At 47.9% G+C, this 14382-nt stretch overlaps 1 protein-coding gene across 4 annotated transcripts in view; it reads left to right on the top strand.

Annotated features, from left to right (window-relative positions):
- Positions 1–14382, top strand: part of cerk (ceramide kinase) — a 117478-nt gene that overhangs the window by 81871 nt on the left and 21225 nt on the right. For all 4 annotated transcript variants that reach the window (XM_068004899.1, XM_068004900.1, XM_068004898.1 and 1 more), the window contains one exon: positions 12431–12583. In XM_068004899.1, the coding sequence (XP_067861000.1) occupies positions 12431–12583 (153 nt within the window). The remainder of the gene's footprint in view (positions 1–12430; positions 12584–14382) is intronic.

Raw genomic sequence — 14382 nt, 5'->3', positions numbered from 1 at the left:
GGGGAGAGTTCCAGATTTCTATGACTTTGTGAGAAAAATGTTTCCTGATTTCTGTCGTAACTTGCCTAGCTCTAATTTTAAGATTGTTTCCTTGTTTTGGATTCCCCCACCAGAGGAAATACTTTCTCTGTATCTACCCTATTGAATCGCTTTATCATTTTAAACACCTCAAATATATAACTTCTCAACGCTCTAAACTCAAGGGAATACAGACCAAGTTTATGCAACTTGTCCTTATAATTTAACCCTTTAAGCCCTGGTATCATTCTGGTGAATCTGCGCCTGTGCACCAGCATTTAGTGATTTGTGTACGTGGACAACTAAATCCCTTTACTGCTCCGTTGCAACTAATCTGCCCCCTTTCCCCCCCAAAGATAATATTCCAATTTATCTTTCTCAGCTCCAAAGTGAATGACATCACACTTCCTCACATTGAACTCCACCTGCCATAGTTTTACCCACTCACTTAATCTATCTATGTCTCCTTGTGACTTCCTGCTCCCACCTTTACAACTTATTATGCCTCTTAACTTAGTGTCATATGTAAACCTGGATATACAACACTCTGTTCCTTCACCTAAGTCATTAATATATATGGTAAAAAGCCTTGGTGGAACACCACTTGTCAAATCCTGCCGATCAGAGATCATTCCCTTTATCACTACTCTGTTTCCTACTTCCCAACCAATTCCAACCCCCATCACAGGGTTATCATCAATTCCATGCACTTCCATTTTTGATAATCTTTTATGCGGAATTTTATCAAATGCCTTCTAAAAGTCCATACAGACAACATCCACAGACACTCCCCTATCCAGCATGCCAGTGACTGCCTCAGAAAATTCAACTAGATTAGTTTAACATCACCAACCTTTCACAAATCCATGCTGACTCTCTTTGATCGGCTCTTACTTGTCCAAGTGCTCAATCACTCTGTCCCTGGTAATCTGTCCAGTAACTGCTACACAGCTGATGTAAAACTGACAGGTCTGCAGTTTCTTGGTTTCTCTCTCCCTCCCTTCTTAAATAACGCAGTGACATTTGCAATTTTCCAATCCATAGAATCTAGAGAGCTTTGGAAAATGATGACTAATGAAGCCACAATTTCTTCCCCTATTTATTTTAATACCCTTGGGTGAAAACTATCTAACCCTAGAGATTCGTCTATCTTAAGTCACACTATGTTATCTATTACCCTTGACTTTATTTTTAGCTTCTGTTGTAAGGCTGGTATTTTGTCATCTTCCTCCACTGTGAAAACGGATACAAAGTATTCATTTAATAAGTCTACTATTTCCTTATTGTCCATTATAGTATCACTTGCACTTGTCTTTAATAGGCCCTCATTCTCTTTTACTACTCACGTTCTCATTAAAAAAAAACTTTTGCTGTTAGCTTTGATATTCCCTGCAAGTTTTCTTTTCATATTCCTTGTTTGCACCTACTGCTTTCTTCATATCCTTTTGTTGGTTTTTATAACTTTCCCAGTTTGCTGGATTTTCACTTTCCTTTGCATTTATAGAAGCCTTTTATTTTAGCTTTATACTGTTTCTTACCTACTTTGTTAACCATAGTTGCTTAACTACACAAGTGGAGCCTTTGCCTTTTAGAGGTTTACCCATTAACAGTTCAGCCCAGTTTACTGTGCTCAACTTATTTCTCATCCCTTTGAAGTTTGCCTTACTTAAATTTAAAGCCTTAGTTTGTGACTCTTCTTCTCCTTCTTGAACCTAATATAAAATTTGCTCATATGGTGGTCACTCTTCGCAAGATGTTCCCTTACTGCCAGATTGTTAACTAATTCTGTTTCATTGCTAATCACTAAATTCCCTTGTTGGTTCTGTAGTGTACTGTTCTAGAATACTGTCCTGAATATATTCTAGAAATTCAATGCTTTTACTGCTTGAGCTGTTCTGCTTCTCCCAAGCTATGAAATTTACAACTCACGTTGCCGATCTTGCTGTTCCAGGAAATTCTGGACCATTGTTTTTGCTACATGTTTCCCTGATCTCCCTATTTATACATCCCACCACTATATCACTACTATCAGAAGGCCTGTAGACAATTCCTACCAGAGTCGAGCATCCTTTGTTGCTCCTTGATTCTACCCACTGTCTGATCACTCTTGCTGAAATCCCTTCTATCTACAACAGTTAATGTATCTTTTATCAATATTGCAACTCCTCCTTTCCCAGTTCCTGTTTATAAAAATCCTATAGTCTGGAATATTTAGCTCTGAATAATATGGGGAGGAATAAGAGTGGCAGGGCTATAGTGATAGGGGATTCAATTGTAAGGGGAACGGATAGGCGTTTCTGCGGCTGTAAATGTGACTCCAGGATGGTATGTTGCCTCCCTGGTGCTAGGGTCAAGAATGTCACTGAGCAGCTGCAGGGCATTCTGGAGGGGGAGGGTGAACAGCCAGTAGTCGTGGTCTATATTGGTACCAATGACATAGATTTTTTAAAAAAGGATGAGGTCCTGCAAGGTGAATTTAAGGAGTTAGGAGATAAATTTAAAAGCAGGACCTCAAAGGTAGTGATCTCAGGATTACCACCAGTGCCACGTGCTAGTGAGTATAGGAACAGGAGAATAGACCAGATGAATGCGCGGCTGCAGGGATGGTGTAGGAGGGAGGGTTTTAGATTCCTGGGACATTGGCACCGGTTCTGGGGAAGGTGGGACCTGTACAAGCGGGACGGGTTACACCCGAGCAGGACCAGGACCAGGACCAATGTCCTCGAGGGGGTGTTTGCTAGTGCTGTTGGGGGAGGTTTAAACTAGAATGGCAGGGGGATGGGAACCTGAGCAGGGAAACAGAGGAGGGGGAAAACAAGGATAGAAACAAAAGACAGAAAGGGAAGAAGCAATAGTGGAAGGCAGAGAAAACAAGGGCGAAAAACAAACAGAGCCATAGTGCAAAATAATACTAAGATGACCAGCAATCTTAAAAAGACAAGTCTAAAGGCATTGGGCTCGATTTTCGCACCCCCGATCGGGTGCGTTCATGGCTGGGGGTGGGGGGCTGCGAAAATCGGGGATTCCCGGGGCGGGTCTGGAGCCCGGCTCCAACCCGCCCACTTTCGGGTTTCCCCACTGACCCGCTGACATGCGCGTGCAGTCCCCGCATGTGGGACTCCCGCCGGCAATTAAAGCCGACGGGGTGCCACTTAAAGTAATTGAACAGGTACTTCAGGTCATTTACAGACCTGATTGACCTGTTATTTTAGCAGGGATCGGATTTTGCAACTGACTGAGACTGTTTCCCGTACTGAGGGAAACACTCTCAGTTCAAATGGACGTGTTGCAGTCATCAGCCTGTGGCAGCTGCACAGGTCCATTTGACAGGTAGTGGGGGGTGGGGGGAGACCCTCACTCATTGCAGGAGGCCACTCTGTCACTTTGGACAAAGTTTGGCCTCCACCACCCTGCTTATAACAACAAAATTCACCAACTTGCACACTTACCCCGGTGTCCAGACACATTTACCAACCTTGCGGACCCCCTCAGATGTACATCTTCCGGATGGGGGCCGCCGTAGCTGCAGTCATGACCCCCTCGGAGGGCGAACAGCATCACCAGCCTCGCCGGCCACGCCGTCCACCTCTGACACGTGGAGCTCCACAACACAGTGCTGCGACACATCCACCTGCACAGCAGGAGGGAGGGCAACGGCAGAGAGAGATGCATCGCAGAGGGCACTACCCTCGCCACAGGGTCCACAGACCGAGGCTCAGCTTCCTGGACCTCTCTGAGCAGCAGTGCACATGGAGGCTCAGAGTCACTCGACATGTAGTCATGGACATCTGCAGCCCACTTCATGCCGAGCTGCTCCCGGCTGGCCCGAGCACCATCTTCTTACCTGTCGCTGTCAAAGTCACCACTCAACAACTTCTCCTCCACATCCTTTCAGGGTGCCACCGGGGACATCGCCGACGTCTCTCAGTCGTCTGCACAAAAGAGCCCTGCAAATACACCTACACCCACTCTGCAGTGACACAATGGGTGGCATCAGTTGTGGGTCTTCATTGTGATCCTCAGGAAAGGGCATTATTGCACAAACCAGACAAGATTCGCAAAGACGTGGCAGTAGTGGTGCCAACATAATATGTATTGTGAGTTGATCAGAAATTAAATAGAAGTAAAAACCATGACAAACCCTCAAACACCCTTGTGCATCCCCTTCATGCTCACGACGCATTTGCCTTACACTTCCGACTGCACAGAGGTGATGCATGCCCTGTGGCTGCAGCACAGGTAGTGACAGGTTGAGTGAGGCTGACCGTGAAAGAGATGCATGAGAGGGTGAGTCTGAGATTGAACCATGAGATTGTATGAGGATTGGGTTGAGCGGTAGTGGCGGGATGAGTACTGGCGAGGTGGGTAAGTGCAGGTAAGATGAGGATGAGGTTTGAGTGGGTGTGAGGGGTGATGTGATAGAGTAGTGTTGGCAGTGCAGAAGGAGATGTGGGGTGGGGACGGTGATGTGGCAGACAGAGTGTAGGGGAATGAGTAAGTGTACTCACTTTGGCTGACCAACTTAGGTCATTGCAGCACCTACTGCACTGTATGCAGGTGGGCGATATGTTGGTGGTGCAGGTGACCTCCTCTGCCACCTCGAGCCAGACCTTGGTGGCAGAGGCAGGCCGGTTCCTCCTGCCCGCCGGCGGGAAGATCTCTGTCCTCCCCCTCCTCCTCACCCCATCCAATAAGAGCTGGAGTGAGGCATCATTAAACCTGGGAGCAGCCTTCCCCCTGGGCTGCTCCATGCTGTAATTTTTCCTATTTCCTGCAGCATCAGTCAGTGGAGGACTGCCCCTTTAAATAGGGCTCCTCCAGCTGACAGACCTTACTGTGCATGCGCAGTCCGCCCACCGCGCAGCTTAGCAGCGGGGAACCCGGAAGAACAGGTAAGTGGATCCAATTAGCCTGCGATTGCGTGTGGAGCAGACTGATTTTACCGGGCGCGTTACACACGCGCCCAATCGATTTTCCCCCCCGCCGCCATGGTAATATCGGGCCCATTGTGTCTTAATGTGCGGAGCATTCGCAATAAGGTAGATGAATTAGCAGCACAGATAAATATTAATGGGTATGATTATAGTTGTGGTTACAGAGACATGGCTGCAGGGTGACCAAGGATGGAAACTGAACATCCGGGTGTATATTCAATATTTAGGAAGGACAGGCATGAAGGGAAAGGAGGTGGGGTAGCGTTGTTAATAAAGGAGGAAATCAATGCAATAGTGAGGAAGGATATTGAATCGGAAAATCACGATGTGGAATCTGTACGGGTGGAGCTAAGAAACACCAAGGGGCAGAAAACGTTGGTGGGGGTTGTCTATAGGCCCCCAAACAGTAGTGGAGATATAGGGGAGGGCATTAAATAGGAAATTAGCAATAATACTGTGGGGGAGGAATTCCTGGAGTGTGTACGTGATGGATTTCTAGACCAATACGTTGAGGAACCAACTAGAGAATAGGCGATCCTAGACTGGGTATTGTGCAATGAGAAAAGATTAATTAACAATCTTGTTGTGCGGGGTCCCTTAGGGAAGAGCAACCATAACATGATAGAATTCCTCATTAAGATGGAGAGTGAAGTAGTTGAATCCGAAACTAGGGTCCTGAATCTAAATAAAGGAAATTACGAAAGTATGAGGTGTGAGTTGGCTAGGATAGATTGGGGAACTTTACTAAAAGGGATGACGGTGGATAGGCAATGGCTAATATTTAACGAACGTGTGCAGGAATTACAACAATTATTCATTCCTGTCTGGTGCAAAAATAAAACAGGAAAAGTGGCTCAACTGTGGCTTACAAAAGAAATTAGTGATAGTATTAGATCCAAAGAGGAGACATATAAAATTGCCAGAAAAAGCAGCAAGCCTGAGGATTGGGAGCAGTTTAGAATTCAGCAAAGGAGGACAAAGAGATTGATTAAGAGGGGAAAAATAGAGTATGAGAGTAAACTAGCAGGGAACATAAAAACTGACTGTAAAAGCTTCTATAAATATGTCAATAGAAAAAGATTAGTGAAGACAAATGTAGGTCCCTTACAGTCAGTAATGGGGAACAAAGAAATGGCAGAACAATTCAACACATACTTTGGTTCTGTCTTCACAAAGGAGGACACAAATAACCCCCCGGATATGTTAGGGAACCAAGGGTCTAGTGAGAGAGAGGAACTGAAGGAAACCAGTATTAGTAAAAAAAAAGTGCTAGGGAAATTAATGGGGCTAAAGGCTGACAAATCCCCAGGGCCTGATAATCTACATCCCAGAGTACTAAAGGAAGTGGCCTGGAAATAGTGGACAAATGTAAGGAATCTTACAACACCAGGTTATAGTCCAATAGTTTTATTTGAAAATCACAAGCTTTCATAGGCTTTCTCCTTCGTCAGGTGAGTGTCGGATTCCTTGAAAATTACTGCATATATAGTCACAGAACAATGCCTGGTGATTACATATAATCTTTCCAACTGCCCGTTATCAAGGCAATCAAAGGAATTGAATAGTGTTCAGACAGAAAAACATTAGATACCAGACTACTGAATATACAAACGGCCAGAACCAAAGACAGCATAGGTTTATGAAAGGGAAATCATGCATAACAAATCTACTGGAGTTTTTTGAGGAGGTAACTAGTAGAATAGATAGGGGAGAACCAGTGGATGTGATGTACTTGGATTTTCAGAAGGCTTTTGATCAGGTCCCACACAAAAGGCTAGTGTGCAAAATTAAAGCACATGGAATTGGGGGGAATATACTGGCATGGATTGAGAATTGGTTGACAGACAGGAAACAGAGAGTAGGAATAAACGGGTCTTTTTCTGGGTGGCAGGCAATGACGAGTGGGGTACCGCAGGGATCAGTGCTTGGGCCCCAGCTATTCACAATATATATCAATGATTTGGATGAGGGAACTGAATGTAACATTTCCAAGTTTGCAGACGACACAAAGCTGGGGTGGAATGTGAGCTGTGAGGAGGATGCAAAGAGGCTCCAATGTGATTCAGACAAGTTGGGTGAGTGGACAAGAACATGGCAGATACAGTATAACGTGGATAAATGTGAGGTTATCCACTTTGGTTGTAAAAACAGAAAGACAGATTATTATCTGAATGGTGATAGATTGGGAAAAGGGGAGGTGCAACGAGACCTGGGTGTCCTTGTACACCAGTCGCTGAAAGCGAGCATTCAGGTGCAACAAGCAGTTAGGAAGGCGAATGGTATGTTGGCGTTCATTACAAGAGGATTTGAGCACAGGAACAGGGATGTCTTACTGCAGTTGTACAAGGCCTTGGTGAGACCACATCCGGAGTATTGTGTGCAGTTTTGGTCTCCTTATCCGAGGAAGGATGTCCTTGCCATGGAGGGAGTGCAAGAAGGTTTACCAGACTGATTCCTGGGATGGCAGGACTGACGTATGAGGAGAGATTGGGTCGACTAGGCCTATATTCACTAGAGTTTAGAAGAATGAGAGGTGATCTCATTGAAACATATAAAATTCTAACAGGATTAGACAGACTAGATGCAGGGAGGATGTTCCCTATGGCTGGGGAATCCACAACCAGGGGTCACAGTCTCAGGATACGGGATATGCCATTTAGAACCAAGATGAGGAGAAATTTCTTCACTCAGAAGGTGGTGAACCTGTGGAATTCTCTACCACAGAAAGCAGTGGAGGCCAAGTCATTAAATATATTCAAGAAGGAGATAGATATATTAATGCTAAAGGGATCAAGGGATATGGGGAAAAAGCAGGAACAGGATACTGAGTTAGACGATCAGCCATGATCATTTTGAATGGCGGAGCAGGCCCGAATGGCCTACTCTTGCTCCTATTTTCTATGATTCCATGTCCAGCTTGTAACCAGGGGCCCGATTTTAGCACCCGCTCTCGGGTGCGTTCTCGGCGGGGGGGGCCTCGAAAATCGCGAAATGGAGGACCCCGACCGGATCCCGCCCACTTCCGGGTTCCACGCTGACGCGCCGGCATGCGCGCGCAGACCCCGCAGGTGGGAATCCCGCAGGCAATTAAAGTCAGCGGGGTTCCACTTGACAGTATTTATGTAGCTATTTCAGGTCATTAACTGACCTGATTGTGGTTTTTTTTTTAGGAAGTGTGGGATTTTACGTTGAACTGAGACTGTCCCCCATACTGGGGGAAACACTCTCACTCCAAACGGACGTGTTGCAGCCAGCAGCCTGTGGCAGCTGCCAAGGTGCATTCCACATGTGCGGGGGGTGGGGGGAGGGAGAGCCTTCACCAACGCAGGAGGACACTCCGTAACATAGGGCAACGCTTGCCCTCCAGCACCCTCCTCTAAGCAAGAAGACTCACCGACGTGCAACCGCAACCCGTGTGCGAGGACACACTTTTCTACCGTGCACAACCCCTCAGACCTACACCTGCCAGATGGGGGCTGCGTTGACATCCTCGGAGGACGAACAGCATGACCAGCCTCGCAGTCCACACCGTCCACCTCAGAGACATGGATCCCCACAACACGGTGCTGTGGCACAGCAGGAGGGAGGGCAACCGCAGAGAGAGATGCGTCACAGGAGGCACTACCCTCCGCACAGGGTCTACAGACCGAGGCTCAGCTTCCTGGACCTCTCTGAGCAGCAGTGCATACGTAGGCTCAGAGTCACTCGCCAGATTGTCGCCGGCATCTGCAGCCTCCTTAATGACGAGCTGCTCCCGGATGGACCAAGCAGCATCTTCTTACCCGTCGCCGTCAAAGTCACCACCGCCCTCAACTTCTTCGCCTCCGGATCCTTCCAGGGTGCCACGGGGGACATCACCGGGGTCTGTAAGTCGTCGGCACACAAGCGCATAAGGCAGGTCACCGATGGGTTGTTCCACAGGGCCTCGAACTACATCAACTTCGCCATGGATGAGCGCAGCCAGACGGAGAGGGCGGTTGGATTCCATGCTGTGGCTGGCTTCCCACGGGTGCAGGGTGTAATCGATCGCACCCACATAGCAATACGGGCACCTCCACATGAGCCAGGGCTGTTCATCAACAGGAAGGGGTATCACTCCATGAACACCCAGCTCATTTGTGACCACCGCCAGAGATTCCTACACGTGTGCGCCAGATACCCTGGCAGCTGCCACGATGCCTTCTTCCTCAGGAAGTCCACCGTCCCACCCCTCTTCCACGCACCCAACACCGGCAACGGCTGGCTCCTCGGCGACAAGGGATATCCCCTGCACACGTGGCTTATGACACCTCTGAGGAACCCCATCACCGAGCCGCAGCGTCGATATAATGACAGCCACATTGCTACCAGGTCTACAATTGAGCAGGCTATAGGGCTGCTCAAGATGCGCTTCAGGTGCCTTGATCGTTCTGGGGGAGCGCTCCAATACACGCCACTCAGAGTGGGACGAATTATAGTTGTCTGCTGTGCCCTGCACAACATGGCACAACAGAGAGGGGTGCCGCTGGAGGAGGCCCCATGCACACCCGCCACCCACATTGAGGACGATGATGAGGAGGACGAGGAGGAGTACGAGCGAGAGGAGGAGGAACGACCCATGGGCCGAACACCAGCTCACCTGCGTGCTCGTCAGGCCAGGGAGGCACTCATATGTCAACGGTTCTCCTAACATCACACTGTGTGAGGCGTTCACATATCATCACGTGCACAGACGAGGGTCCATACAAGCCCCCTCCACATAAGAGTGGTGCCTGTACTCCTGCACCCACTGTATTATGACCAATGGGTGGAACCAGGTGTTCGTCGTCATGATGAGGCGCACGGAAGGGACCTATTGCACAAGACGCAGAAGAATGGACAAGAGGTGGCAGCAGTGGTGATAAAAAGTGTGTTTATTCTGTATGTCCATTCAAGGACTAGAAATAAAAAGATAACAAATCGTCAGACACCCTGGTGCATTCCCTGTGTGTTCACAAAACCTTGGATTTACGTTTTCGGGACCCCCTACGTGGTGCTACCCCTGTGGCTCCAGCAGAGGTAGTGGCAGGTCGCTCCTGTTCGTGCCCTGACCGGGTGGCTGCTTTGGCCGACGCCCCCTGGGTTTCGGTGCCCTTCAGGGCACCTCCACAGACTGCTCCTCCTGCAGTTGTGCAGGGGCAGACTCGGCCACCTGGAGAGGAGGCACCATTGCGGGCACTGGTTGAGAGGGGGGCAAAGGGTGAGACGTGGGGGCACCTTGATTAGCGTCCCCACTTCCATGTCCCCGTTCACCATCTTCCCTTTCATGGCCTAGGCCCACATCACCCCTTCCACCCTGCTGGACGGCAGTTTGGATGACGTGTGTGAGACCTTGCAAGGCCACCACCAATGTATCTGTCAACCTGTTTATGGCGGCAGAATGTTGCTCACCCTGAATCCGAACAGCCGTTGTGAGGGCCTGCATGGACTCAATGTTGAGCTGTGCGTGACGCTCGAGGGAGGCTCGCCTGTCCTCCACCGCAGACATTCCCGCACCTACCCGCGACACTATCTCAGAGATGCCTTCACGTCCCTGCGACACTATCTCGGCGATACCCTCCTGCACCTGTGCCACCATTCCCCTCATGCAGGGGTTGGACTCCTCCATCCTCTGTGCGATTGTGGAGAGTGCGCGTGGCACCTCTCCCAGTACCTTGGCAATGTGCTGGTGCCCCTCGACGACTCTCCTTTTGACTGGTGGCCCCCTGGGTTCAGCATCTGGGTCCGGCTGAGCAGAGCCTGGAGCAGAGTGCTCCCTCCGCGGCTGACCCTGCCACCAGGGTCTGCTCATGCTCACATGTGCGCGGTGACTCACCATGTGCAATCCCAACTAATTGAAGGGGGGGACCCACCGAGGTGTGTGTATCTGCGCTGGTGGATGGTTGGCTCATATGTGACGATGCACCCTCAGAGGAATCACCCTCAACGGACACGGCGCTCGCAGACGGCCCTGTAAGACAACAGAGGGCAATATCAGGCATGTGTCCAAATGTGGCGCTGCGGCAGATGCCATGTGATGCTAAGATCATTCGCGATCATGAGTGCTGAGTTTCAGCTTTCCCTTACCGGATGTTTCTGCAGACCCAGCCTCGCCATCCGCCACGGACAGGCAATGTACCGTGTGGCTAATCTTCAACGCCTCCACCTCAGCGTCCGTCAGAGCCACCTCGTGTGGCGGGCCCCCTCCGGTGCGTGCCCTTTCACGGGCGTTCTTGCATCTCTTCTCCTGTGATGGCAAAACACAAAAGCGTAATTGAGTGATGATTGCATTGTGAGACGCTTCAAGCATTGGTGTGGGTGGGTTGAGCGTGTGGCAGATGGATGGGAGGATGCGTGTGCCACATGGCCGTCCCATTGTATGGGGATTGGGGTGTGTGGTAGTGGTCGAGTGGGGACAGGGACGGTGGGTACGTGCAGGCACGGTGAGGATGATAGTTGAGTGGCTGTGAGGATTGTTGCGGGAGCGCTGTGGTGTCAGTGCAGATGGGGTTGTGAGGTGTTTGAGGTGATGTGGAAGACGGAGTGTGGCAGAGTGCGTTAGTGTACTCACTTTCCCGGACCTGGTGAGGTCATTGAATCTCTTGCGACACTGTATCCAAGTTCGGGTGGTGTTGCCCCTGCTGCTGACCTCCGACGCCACCTCCTCCCATGCCTTCTTGGTGGCGGAGCCAGGGCACCTCCTTCCGTCAGTCGGGAACAGCGTCTCCCTCCTCATGCTGACCCCGTCCAGCAGCACCTGGAGGGCGTGGTCTTTGAAGCGAGGAGCAGCCTTACCCCTGGGTTGATCCATATTGTGAGACCTCTTGGTTGTGGCTGGAGGGGCTTTGGTGGACTGCCCCTTTAAATAGAGCTCCACCAACGCTAAGATGTCACTGCGCATGCGCAGCCCGCCGGCGCGCAGCTGAGAAGCGGAGAACCCGTAACTGCCGGCTAATTATATCAATCATCCTGCGATCGCGCGCGGGACGCACTCAATTCGCACGCCGCGTTTTTCACGCGCCCGAACAACCACTCTGTAATGGTCTCTGTATCATAACCTTTAAGCTGAATTTGTGCTGCTTGCTCACTTGTTTTATTTTTCTTGCTACATGCATTTGAGTACAGAGCTCTTATTTGGGTAGCTGTCTCTATTCTGCCCATATCCCCTGCTGGTCTTTTTCTCATTCTGAATGAGCAGGATGACATTAGCCCTTAACTGGGGGAAACACTTCAGCTTCACCCTCCCTTTACCCCTCTCACCCATTCCATCCATTTGCACACAATCAAGAATTCCAACCTTGGGGGCTTAGAAAATGTTTAACTTTTTGATTCCATTTCCTGATTTATTATAAAGTAAAACCATATTAATTGTTTTAACGTTCATCAAAATTCAACTTGGACATAATCTTGCTCTTTAGCTATCCTTTTTACATTTCCCAGAGGTAATTGTTGCATTTATGTAATTTTCCTTTTTTGTTCAGGTGACTCTCAACCCATCGATGTCAGTTCAATTCATCATAAAAACATATTTTTGAAGTATTCAGTATCTCTATTAGGGTATGGATTTTATGGTGATACACTGATGGACAGTGAAAAGAACCGTTGGATGGGTCCATCAAGATATGATTTTTCAGGTAATTTTAATATATTCATTTATGTTTGAGATGGCGGTATTGTTCTTGCCCAGATTGTGCTAATTGTGTCATTATGCAATTCTGAAAGGAATGCCGTGTATGCCCTATTTGTTTCTGTTAATTCCCTTATTGACTGGAGGTGGCCTTTTGTCTGAACAGCAATATTCTTATAACTAAAAGCTTCTTAATATATTTATTACCTACTTATGAGGGGTGAAAGTCAATGATATAGCAGTGTACTTTAATATCTGATGAGGGCTGTTTACAAGATTATCTTAATTGACTTGCTACTCCATAACTTGTTTAATTTTTTAAAACAACTTATTAGTATCCATGTCGCCCATATTTATAGGATTGTGTTTTAGTGAATGATGTACCACTTTTTGTGACTAATAGGTAGGAAAGGCACAAGTATCTTATCTCACCCATCCTATACAATATTTGAGTCCGTACACAACTGTACGTAAGTGAATTCATAGAATCATAGAATCATAGAAGTTACAACATGGAAACAGGCCCTTCGGCCCAACATGTCCATGTCGCCCAGTTTATACCACTAAGCTAGTCCCAATTGCCTGCACTTGGCCCATATCCCTCTATACCCATCTTACCCATGTAACTGTCCAAATGCTTTGTAAAAGACAAAATTGTACCCGCCTCTACTACTGCCTCTGGCAGCTCGTTCCAGACACTCACCACCCTTTGAGTGAAAAAATTGCCCCTCTGGACCCTTTTGTATCTCTCCCCTCTCACCTTAAATCTATGCCCCCTCGTTATAGACTCCCCTACCTTTGGGAAAAGATTTTGACTATCGACCTTATCTATGCCCCTCATTATTTTATAGACTTCTATAAGATCACCCCTTAACCTCCTACTCTCCAGGGAAAAAAGTCCCAGTCTGTCTAACCTCTCCCTGTAAGTCAAACCATCAAGTCCCGGTAGCATCCTAGTAAATCTTTTCTGCACTCTTTCTAGTTTAATAATATCCTTTCTATAATAGGGTGACCAGAACTGTACACAGTACTCCAAGTGTGGCCTCACCAATGCCCTGTACAACTTCAACAAGACATCCCAACTCCTGCATTCAATGTTCTGACCAATGAAACCAAGCATGCCGAATGCCTTCTTCACCACCCTATCCACCTGTGACTCCACTTTCAAGGAGCTATGAATCTGTACTCCTAGATCTCTTTGTTCTATAACTCTCCCCAACGCCCTACCATTAACAGAGTAGGTCCTGGCCCGATTCGATCTACCAAAATGCATCACCTCACATTTATCTAAATTAAACTCCATCTGCCATTCATCGGCCCACTGGCCCAATTTATCAAGATCCCGTTGCAATACTAGATAGAATTATGTTGCTTCTTCACCCACGTCATGAATTCTTGTAAACTGGAGGTTTGGAATTCTTAATAGTCTTTCAAATTGTTCCTCTTGAGCAAGAAAGAATGCAGGTAGAGGTCAGATGAATGTCATTTGTTATTGTACTCTGTTCTTCTGCTTTTTTGGTGTACTACTGAAGGTCTGGGGTATATTTTTTTCTGTTTTCTCACCTATCAAATTGTTAATCCAGTTTGCTTTCCTCCCCCAACTTCATACCCCTTAATTTTCTTTCATAATCTCTCATGTGGTACCTTGTCAAATGCTTTCCTAAAATCCGTATACACTACATCCATTGCCTTTCCCCCCATCTACCATGCCTGCTAACTCCTCAAAGAATTCTGTGATGTTTGTCAAGCACGATTGTCCCTTTATCTAGGTACGTGATAATTTCATCCTTAAGTACACTTTTTTTT

Source organism: Heptranchias perlo, chromosome 24 (assembly GCF_035084215.1).
Source record: "Heptranchias perlo isolate sHepPer1 chromosome 24, sHepPer1.hap1, whole genome shotgun sequence".
NCBI classification, from domain to species: domain Eukaryota; kingdom Metazoa; phylum Chordata; class Chondrichthyes; order Hexanchiformes; family Hexanchidae; genus Heptranchias; species Heptranchias perlo.
This window is presented reverse-complemented; position numbering and strand designations above follow the sequence as displayed.